The sequence below is a fragment of the Lontra canadensis genome, unplaced genomic scaffold, assembly GCF_010015895.1.
Source record: "Lontra canadensis isolate GAN:19392208 unplaced genomic scaffold, GSC_riverotter_1.0 scaffold110, whole genome shotgun sequence".
NCBI lineage: Eukaryota > Metazoa > Chordata > Mammalia > Carnivora > Mustelidae > Lontra > Lontra canadensis.
In genome coordinates this window covers 2,966,679-2,976,998 of record NW_022631104.1, presented here as the reverse complement: position 1 = coordinate 2,976,998, position 10,320 = coordinate 2,966,679, and the positions used below count along the sequence as shown (strand labels likewise).

Below are 10,320 nucleotides of genomic sequence, written 5' to 3'. Positions count from 1 at the left end.
AACCAACTAGTTCATAAATTATCTCTCCCTCCTGGTCACTCCCCTCGACCCACTAAACATGTCAGAATAGTGGGGACAAAGTTGAAAGAGGCTTAGCTCCTGAGAGGAGTTTCACCTGTGTCCAAGTGCGCTACGGGAGAAATTGGGCAATTCTGGGAACCCAAGGGTGCCAAAAGGCTCCTATGCAGGAACGATTGGGAAACAAAGTTATTCTTTCTCCCTTCCCCTCCTTCAAGTTGTCGTCTTATCTCAACAATGACCAGACATGGTAACAAGAGACCGTTTATTCCACATTGCCCAAGCTATAAGCTAATAGGAACAAGGAGGAGAAATATTATCCTCCCTCTTTAACTCCTTGCAGTGATGGAGGCCAAGGTTGTGAGAAAAGGATGAGGACAGGGATTCCGATGAATGGGCAGAACGTGGCACCAGGATTTCCGACAAGTTTACGGAGATGCCTCCTTTTGCTCAGGATCCCAGACGTCCCGCTGGTCGACCGAGCTGTGTGAGACAACCGGCTTCATCTCCAAGTTTTGTTTGGGGCTGGAGAAGTTGCTACAGAGCACGGTGCCAGACGGACGGTTCAAAATCACCCTCCAGAAATGTTTATGGTTGAAGTAGCACAGGGCCGCTGGGAAATCACAAAGGGATGGGGGAGAGGAAATTTGGAGAACGGGAAAAATGTGGCCAGCGAGGTGAGGCCAAAGGAAAGAGTAATCACTAAGAACTTGTCCCTGGGAATTGCCAGCCCCCCGCCCCCCACCAGCTGCCTCCCTGTAAACTTCCTCTGTCCCAGGCACCCATGTCCCCTCCTTCCTGGGGCCCTCAGGCCACTCACCACAGGTGACATAGAGGACAAACACCAGCCAGCCTATGAAATAGCTCCAGCCGATGGGGATTGATAAATTCTTCTTCAACTCAAAGATCCAGAGGTTAATAGGGAACAACATCATGGTGAAGAAAATAAGGAAAACTAGGAGACAGGAACCGGAGAGAGCTTATTCTTACCTGAGGACCCACAGGGATTTTTCTTCACCTGCTGGGATGCACCCACAAACCACCATCCACCCCTCCAACCTCACCTCTCCGGGGACGAGGAAATGGCAGAGCTCGGTTCTCAAGGACGATCAGTTCTGTTTGGCCAAACCCCTGCCCTACCCCCAAAGAAAGAAAGACGGAGAAGTGCCCAGAAAGATGTGTTTGGGGAGAAACCAATGACCATTTCCAGAGCCACGCGGTACCTTCAAAGAAGCTCATGATAGTCCCAACCCAGCTGAAGCAGGGCAGTCTTTGAAGACCGGGTATGTACGGCAGGTGCAACCAGATGGTAAAGAGAAAGCCCAGCACCAGCGTCAGGCAGAAAGTTATCACGGCCGCCCCGAAGATTGGGTGATTGGTCCACAGCTTGTAACTATCTGGAGAAAACAAGAAACAGGATGAAACTAAGATTCACAAAGGGAAAAAATATATAATCGAATGACATGAGAAAAGATTAACTAAAGAAATGCACATTTTTTTAAAAAGATTTTATTTATTATTTATTTATTCAGAGAGAGAGAGAGAGAGAGAGAGCACAAGCAGGCAGAGGCAGAGAGAGAAGCAGGCGCCCTGACGATCAAGGAGCCCAATGCAGGACTCGATCCCAGGACCCCAGGATCATGACCTGAGCCAAAGCCTGAGGCACCCAGGCATCCCAAGAAATGCACATTTTTAAGAAAACATTTTGTTTATTTATTTAACAGAGAGAGAGAGATCACAAGCAGGCAGAGAGGCAGGCAGAGAGAGAGGGGGACACAGACTCCCCGCTGGACAGAGAGCCTGATGTGGGGCTCGATCCCAGGACCCCGAGATCATGACCTGAGCTGAAGGCAGTGGCTTAACCCACGGAGCCATCCAGGCGCCCTGAAATGTGCATTTTAAAAACAGATTTATCTATTTATTTTAGAGAGAGAGAGAGCACTTGCCGGGGAAAGGTAGAGGGACAGAGAGAGAAACCCCAGCAGACTCCTCACTGAGCACACGGCCCCATGCAGGGCTTGAGCTCATGACCTGATCAGGACCTGAGCCGAAATCAAGAGTCAGACATTTAACCAACTGAGCTACCCAAGCGCTCCAGAAATGCACATGTGAGATAACAATGAAATATCATTTTCCCTCCTTAAATAAGCCATGATTCTTTTTTTTTTTTTTAAGATTTTATTTATTTATTTGACAGAGAGAGATCACAAGTGGGCAGAGAGTCAGGCGGTGGGGAAGGGGGGGGGAGCAGGCTCCCTGCTGAGCAGAGAGCCAGATGCGGGACCCGATCCCAGGACCCTGAGATCGTGACCTGAGCAGAAGGCAGAGGCTTTAACCCACTGAGCCACCCAGGCGCCCCACTATCATGCTTTTTGAAAGCAACATGGAACAGTGAAGGGAGACATGGTGTTCTAAGTACAGGAACTGGCAGTGAAGGGCGACGAGAGGCTGGGAAGGAAGGAACAAGCAGGGCCTGAGACAGAAGGGAAGAAATGAGGCTGGGGCCAGGGCTGGGGAAGGAGAGCATCCTGGGGACTCCTCCCAAAACTGGACCCTCGGGGTACACAAGCCTAGAGGAAGGCAATCCCCACCTCCCTGAGGCTCTTCTCCCCATATAACAGGGAGAGTTGTGTGATTAAGGAGTGATTCACCAGCACTGAGAGTCTATGCCCCTTGCAACATGGTGATACCCCCAGACGAGGCTCAGAACCTTCCCGAAAGCAGTGATTTGGGTCAGGCAAAGTGATGTGGCCGGGATGGATGGGGACAGGAAGACCGATCCTTGGTGGTCTCCGCCGGTGAAGCCATCTTGCAGGCCAGATCACTGCGGATGACCAGAAGGAGAGGACAAGGGCACAGGGTGACCCAGAATAACCAAGGCAGACTGGAGCCCCGGGGTGGGATGGGGCTGTGGAGGGTCTCACCTTTCCAGTTTTCTGAGTGGAAACAGCTGTTGGATCTGCAGATATGCAGGAGCCCCATGGACATGACGTGGGTGGCCGTGTAGATTCCGGCGCTGACGTTGGCGGGCCAGCGCTGGTAGAAGCAGCTTCTAGAGGGGTCCAGCCATTTCTTGGAGAACACCATGACCAGCAGCAGGGCGAAGGCGACTAGGCTGAGCTCGGAGGCCAGCACCTGCACTATCCAGTGGGAGCTGTGGGTAATTCTCCACCACAGGGGCAACACAGAGACTCTCCGGGGCTCTGAGTGCTTATCCTTGAGCCCCTGCCTGCTCCCGCTGGGCTCAGAGAATGAGTTCCGTCCCCTGGCTTCTTGTTCCCCACTCTCCTCCACCCCATCCTGTGTCTCAGCAGCCCCCTTCCCTTCCAAGTTTCCGGTTTTCATCCCTTTCTTTTCCTGACACAGGGAACTCATCCCTAAAGTCCCCTGCCCCCATCTTGCACACCCCCTGTCTCCCCCTCTCCCCTCCACCCCATCCCCCCTTCTCCCTTGTTGGACTCAGTCGTCCCTCATCTTGTAAATATTTTATGCAGCAGAGCTCTTTGCACCACAGGGCCTGGGGGCTGGGAAAGCACAACCCATTCAGTAAGAAAGGGCCCCTAACTGCCATGGAATATTCCTGAAGGGTGGGGGAGGTGGTTCGTCAAGTGGGGGAGGGGCCCATGGGGCAGCCCCACTCCTAAGAGCTATGGTTTCTGAGGGTGTCCCCTTCTCTTCCTGTCTGCTCTGCCCTGACCCTACCCGCAAATGCTGGCAGAGCAGGAGGGAGAAGGTAGGTGCTTGTCCTCAGGGAAACAGCCTCCTTCCATTGTTCTTTGGAATTGTCTTCCAAAGGGGGGGGGCCACCCTCTCACTGCCTCCCCCACCCTCTTCCCCTCCTTCCCACCCCCACTTGCTTCTGGTGAACCATTGCCATTCCCCTCCCTCTTCTCTGTACTTTCTTCCCTTCTTTTTCCCCTCAGTACTAGAAGGGGAGGGACATAGGATAAGGAGGGGTGGGCGGGCATCTCACAACCTGAGATCTTTCTTTTTTTTAAGTTTTTTTTTTTTCCAGTAATCTCTACACCCACCATGGGGCTCGAACCCATAAGGCCGAGATCACGCGTCGCACGTCCCATGCACTAAGTCAGCCAGGAGCCCCACAAGCTGAGATTTTTTTTTTTCCCTAACTTCCTTTTTAAGCTACAGGAAAATAGAAATGAGTCACCTGATGGTGGTGGCTTCTGGGAGAAGAGAGACCCTGGGAACTCTCCCAAGGAAAAAGGCTTTTGGATTTGGGATGTGAGTTTGAATCCCACCAGAGCTGGTTTACGCTGTGGAGGCAGTGACGCGTGTGTTTAAGAACACAGGCTTTGGCGTCCAACAGGCAGAGAGAGGAGTACGGGCTTGTGAACCTGCATGTACCCTCTAGCTTCTATGTGCCTTAGTTTACTGATCTGTAACACTGGGACAATGAGACTTGTCTCAGACTTGGTTTGAATATCGAATGAGGTAAAGAAACAGTAAGCATTCATTGCTTCATAGTGAATTCCCAGAAAGTGAGAGTGGTGACTGTTACATTATTAATTTTTTAAAAGATTTTATTTATATATCTGAGAAAGAGAGAGACAGAGATAGCAAGAGAACCCAAATTAGCCTAAGCAAAAAGGGGAGTTCATCGTGAATCCCAAGGTCATGTGCTCCCTGGACCCGAGGAACAGTTGGAATTAGGAATTCAAATCCTGTGAGAGCTCTTTCTTCGGTTTCTTAGTCCGTCCAGAGGCTACGACAAAACACCACACACAGGGTAGCTTGTAAGCAACAGAAATGTAGTCCTCACATTTTCAGAGGCTGAAAGTCCAAGTTCATGGTGCCAGCCTGGGCCAGTGAGGGCCTGCTGGAGGTCTCGGACTTTTTGCTGTCACGCTCCTGTGGGACCAAGGAGCCCTGTGGGGTGTTTTTTATAAGACACTGATTCCATTTGTGAGGACAGACTCCCCAAAGCCCCTAATCAACCCCCGCCAAAGGCCCCAGTTCCTAAAAGCATCACCTTGGGGTTAGCTTGCCAACACGGGAATTTTGGAGACACAGACAGTCTGGCTCTGTGCCTGCTCACCCCTGAGCATCCTTCTCCTCCTCACCAGACCAACCTCCTCTTCTCCTCTGGCCCACACGATGAGAAACGCGACCCTCACACCTCAAGTTGTCCGTCTTATTCCTTCAATCACCAGAGCGGAGACCTCTCTGTGCCAAGTCTGCACGCGATCTGGCCCTGCCAGGGACAAGCGCCATCCTTAGAACCCTCTGCCATGGTCAGGGGCATCCGGGTCAGGAGGCTGAGCAGAGCTGGTGATCCTCGGGATTTCGTTTCCTTCCTTGGATCTGTTTTCATTTTCTTGGAATTTCTAAGAGTTTCTCATCCTAACAAGCGGTTCTAACAGTAACACAAAACAACACAGGAGAATCTTGGAAATACAATATCTCCCGAAAAACATTAACTCCCAGAAGACTACGCTATAAACATGATACCGTTTTTATAGAGCTCGTAAACAAATTCAGCAAAACAAAACACTATTTAAGCACACATACTACTATGATGGCATGGTAAGTTTTTAAAAATCAGCAGAGGGGCACCTGGCTGGCTCAGTTGGAAAGGCGTGCAACTCATGATCTTGGGGTTGTGAGTTCAAGCCCCATATTAGGTGTGGAGATTACTTAAAATAAATAAAAATGTAAACAAGACTAAAAATAAAAATCAGCAGAATGATAAATGCAAAATGTAGAATAGTAGTTATTTTATTTCCCGGGGAGGCAAGGGAATGGGACCAGGAGGATGGCCCTGGTACATACATGTTATTGGTAATAGGTTATTGGTTCCTGAGTTAGGATAGGTGCACAGATATTCATTATATATTTATCTCTTATAACGAACGTGTAATTCATATGGTCCCGTGAATGTATGAGGTCCTGTTTTTCAAAAGGTAATTAAAAATAGTCTAAGAAAGGAAATGCAATCTTAGTGATTACTAGGTCTGCAATGAAAGCTATTTATGTAGTCACAATATATAAGGTAAACACTGTTAATTGAGTTTCAACTTTTAGAATCAACAGATGGACAAAGCACGGAAGACTGAACTATGGCTACAAAAGTAAACATAGCTGTTATCAGCCTCGATGCCGTCCAAGTAAACACTTAGAAGAGATAAACTGGCAGGTGGAAGGAGGAGAAGAGAACTGAAGGGAAGGGTGGGGGGACCTGACAACAGGGTCTCCACAGAAGGATGTGCAGGATGTGCACTGCACAAGAGCACTCAGCTGGGGGTGGGGTGAGGGATGAGTGAGAACTGAAGTCCAGTCTGCATTCTGCTCAATAATTGAGGACCCTCCAAGGGGGTTCCACTGAATGGGAGGAAGAAGTTCTTTGTTCAATATCACGTAAAGGTGCCACTCCCCCCAAGACAACCACCCCAACATCCATTCAGAGGGGCTGCCTTTTAACCACAAGGTCAGAGGCACAAGCAGCGGTCCAGCCAATGACATGACTGTGTATCAGTGGGGGTTCTCCGGTTGCAAGCACCCACCCAGGCTAAGTTAGGCGAAAAGGAATGTCTTGGGGCAGTACTGAGCGAACGCAGACTCAAACAGGAAGCCAGATGTCCAGTCCAGGCTAGCAGGAGCCAGGGGAGCACAGGCGAATCCTCGGCAGGAGCTGCCCCCCTCCCCCGCTTACTGCTTCGTCATAGAATTCCCCACTAAACCCCCTCTACCCTTGTCTATTTCTGATCAGGATTCCACATCTCAGAATCTGCATGGCCTCAACTGTGTCACCTGCCCACCTCTGAGATGGGAAGGCGGATGACCTGACCAACAGCCCACCAAGAGCCACATGGACTTGGAGTGGGACAGTTCCCCAAAAGAAAGGAAGCCGAGCATTCAAAAAATAATGATAATGTGGGGGCGCCTGGCTGGCTCAGTCAGTGGAGCCCTCGACTCTTGGTTTCAGGGTTGTGAGATTAAGCCCCACATTGAATATAGAGATTACTTATTTTTTTTTTAAAGATTTTATTTATTTATTCATGAGGGATGGGGAAGGGGGGCAAAGGTAGAGGGAGAAGCGGGCTCCCTACTGAGCAGGGAGTCCCACAGGGGCTCATCCCAGGACCCCAGGATCATAACCTGAGCCAAAGACAGATGCTTAAGCGACTGAGCCACCCCAGTGCCCGCGGGTGTAGATATTACTTAAAAAAATATTACTTAAAAAAATAAAAAATAAAAACAGAGTGGAAGCCAGAATGGCGTACAAGGCTGGAAGCTTTCCAAAAAGGAAAGTGGCCACTGTCCCACTGATGGCGTGGGCCCCTGACGTCCCTTATAAGACAATAATCCCGGGGGCCTGTGTGGCTCAGTCAGCTGAGCATCTGCCTACACTCAGGTCATGATCCCTGGGTCCCTGGATCAGGCTCCTTGCTCGGCAGGGAGCCTGCTTCTCCCTCTGCCTGCTGCTCTCCTCCTGCTTGTTCTCTCTGTCTCTCTCTCTCTCTCTCAAGTAAATAAATAAAATCTTAAAAAAAAAAAACAAAACAGAATCATTAGCTATAAGAGAATCAGAGATTAAAACCATAAGAAGGGGCTCCTAGGTGGCTCAGTTAAGCATCTGCTCAGATAGTGACCCCAGAGTCCTGGGATCGAGCCCCGCCTGGGGTTCCAGGCTCAGTGGGGAGTCTGCTCAGAATTCTCTCTTTCTCCCACTCCCTCCCACCTCCCTCCCACCTCCCTCCTACCTCTCCCACCTCCCTCCTACCCCTCCCTCCTCCCCCTGCTCGTGCTCACAAGCTCTCTCTCAAATAAAAAAAATCTTTTTTTAAAAATTAGAAACAACCCAAATGCCCCCCCACTAAAATTGATATATCCATACAACGCAATATTACTCAACAGTAAAAAGTAATGACGTACCTGGATGAACCCCAAATACATTAAGCTAAGTGAAAGACTACAAACTTGAAAGTCTACCTGCCCTATGATTCCATTTACATGACATTACAGGAAAGGCAAAACTACGGGAGACAGAAAACAGATCAGGGGTTGCCCGAGGCTGGAATTGAGGAAGAGGTTTGCCAGGAAGGGCACAGGGGAATTCACCAGGGTGATGGAAGGAAGTCCTTCGTTTCTCAGTTGCGATGGTGGTTCCATGACTAGTTATGTTTGCCAAAAATCTCTGACTTTTACACTGAAAGGGGTGAATTTCTCTGAATGTGAATTGTACCCTAAAAATATACCCTAATTATGTATAGAATTTTTGAATCACTATATTGTACACCTGAAACTAACGCTGTATGTTTACGAAAATGAAATTTTTTTGAAAGATTTTATTTATTTATTTGACAGACAGAGATCACAAGTAGACAGAGAGGCAGGCAGAGAGGCAGGGAGGAAGCAGACTCCCTGCCGAGTAGAGAGCTGAATGCGGGACTCGATCCCAGGACCCTGAGATCATGACCTGAGCCAAAGGCAGAGGCTTTAACCCACTGAGCCACCCAGGCGCCCCCTAAAATAAAATTAAAATGTAAATAAAAATGAAAAATGCAATATATATTATGTAATATAGACGTATATATTACGTAATATATACGTCTATATTATGTAATACATATGTATATATTTTTAAAGGGCAGAAAAAAATATTATATTTTACAAATAGCAAAAAAGTGACTTCTGCGGTCTCCGGTGGGCGGGTGACATAATTCCCATCAAGAATGATGCTGGTGGGGCGCCTGGGTGGCTCAGTGGGTTAAGCCGCTGCCTTCGGCTCAGGTCATGATCTCGGGGTCCTGGGATCGAGTCCCGCATCGGGCTCTCTGCTCAGCAGGGAGCCTGCTTCTCTCTCTCTCTCTCTCTCTCTCTCTGCCTGCCTCTCTGTCTACTTGTGATATCTCTCTGTCGAATAAATAAATAAAATCTTTAAAAAAAAAAAAAAAAAAAAGAATGATGCTGGTTCTTCGCAGAAGGAAGAGTGGGGCAGAGAGCCACGCCCAAGAGCTCGATGGGGATGGAGGAGGAGCTGACAGGTCGAGCTTCTTGCAGGCCCCAGAACCACAGTGGGAGATGGACACAGTGCAGGGGCGAGAGCGGGGCGGTCGCTGGGGACCGCCCAGGAGCCCGGGGATCAGGTGACCCGCACGCGCCCGCAGTTTGCGCTTCAACCTCTCAGGGCCTCCTCGGCGGGGGCGGGCCACCTTGTCGCGAACCCGGAGCCGGAGCCCGGCCGGAGGACCGGAGGCGGGAAGCCAGCCTTCCCAGCGCCCGAGGTGCGGAGAGTGGGGCGGAGCCGGGTGCGGAGGGGCGGGGCCAGGACTGGGGGCGGGACTAATCCGTGAGCTCGGAGCCCAAAGGGTCCCGGCCACGCCGCGCCCCCCGGGGGTGCCTGCCTTCAGCGCTCAGTCGAAAGCGGAGTTCTGCCCCTCTGCGCTCCCTAGGCCTGGCCAGAGGCGCTCTGGGGCTGCGGGGTGGGGATTTGGTTTGGATTGGGCATGCTGGGGACCGAGGTCAGGGGTTCGCCGGGCAGGCGGAGGAGCTCTCGGAGGACACTACCTTTTGCCCCGATGGGGGTGCCTCCCTGGTGACCTGGCCAAGCCTGACAGCAGGAACCATCACCATCACATACCCCTGTGCCTGAAGAGAGAGGGAGCCCTGCGAGGAAGGAGGGAGGGGAGAGAGAGACCAGCTTTTGGGGCTGGACAGAGAGCCAGGCTGAAGGACTCTGGAAAGGATCTCAGGGAGGTGGGAGGGCTCAATGGGGTTAGGAGAGGGGGGAGAGCTAGCGAGCAGGCTGTGAGGAGGGGGTGACAGCTCTTCTCATCCACCTGCTGCTTGTGGTCGTGGCTGTAACCCCCTCCGCCACGACAGCGTTGACCCAGAGCTGTAAAAGGGCCCATGCAAAGACCCTTCGGTGCCCTGTCCCATCTTTATGATCATTGATCATCCACTCGCCAAACACGAAGGCCACAGACATGAGGGGCAGGGCTGTGGGTGGAGAAAGGGCTTATTGACTCATAGAGACTCCCAACAAGGGCCCAGCTTCCCCACTCTGTCCCCTCCTGCACCTTTCCTAAGCCTGTGACAATATTTGTTTCTTCCATCCCCCCAGCATGGCAGAATGTGAATGAATGGGGTAATGCGACATGTGTCCCTGCTACCCCCTCCGCCATGCCTGGAGTGGCAGACTGGGCAGCCCTGAGAGGCGCCTTCTCCCCTGGACCCTCCTACCACACCTCCAAGAAACTGGCCCAAAGCACCCAGAGGGGCAGGAAGGAGCTGCACAAAGAGGGAGAGGCTGATGGACGCCTGGGGGTGTGTGGGAGAGGG

At 51.0% G+C, this 10,320-nt stretch overlaps 1 protein-coding gene across 1 annotated transcript; it reads right to left on the bottom strand.

Annotated features, from left to right (window-relative positions):
* Nucleotides 1–376: 376 nt before the first annotated feature.
* On the bottom strand, nt 377–3,393 carry ODF4 (outer dense fiber of sperm tails 4). The gene is made up of 4 exons (XM_032839967.1): nt 2,943–3,393; nt 1,242–1,415; nt 839–973; nt 377–631 (listed from the first exon to the last, which is right to left on the bottom strand). The coding sequence occupies exons 1-4, from the start codon at nt 3,391–3,393 to the stop codon at nt 447–449; spliced, it is 945 nt and encodes a 314-aa protein (XP_032695858.1). The 3' UTR covers nt 377–446.
* Between the last annotated feature and the right edge of the window lie 6,927 nt (nt 3,394–10,320).

What these genes read in the sequence shown, in the direction of transcription:
- ODF4 (XM_032839967.1), bottom strand. Translation starts at nt 3,393, where the DNA reads ATGAGTTCCCTGTGTCAGGAAAAGAAAGGGATGAAAACCGGAAACTTG. An exon ending in CCACTCAGAAAACTGGAAAG is followed by an intron (nt 1,416 to 2,942) that starts GTGAGACCCTCC and finishes TGTTTTCTCCAG; the next exon opens with ATAGTTACAAGCTGTGGACC. An exon ending in TATCATGAGCTTCTTTGAAG is followed by an intron (nt 974 to 1,241) that starts GTACCGCGTGGC and finishes CCTGTCTCCTAG; the next exon opens with TTTTCCTTATTTTCTTCACC.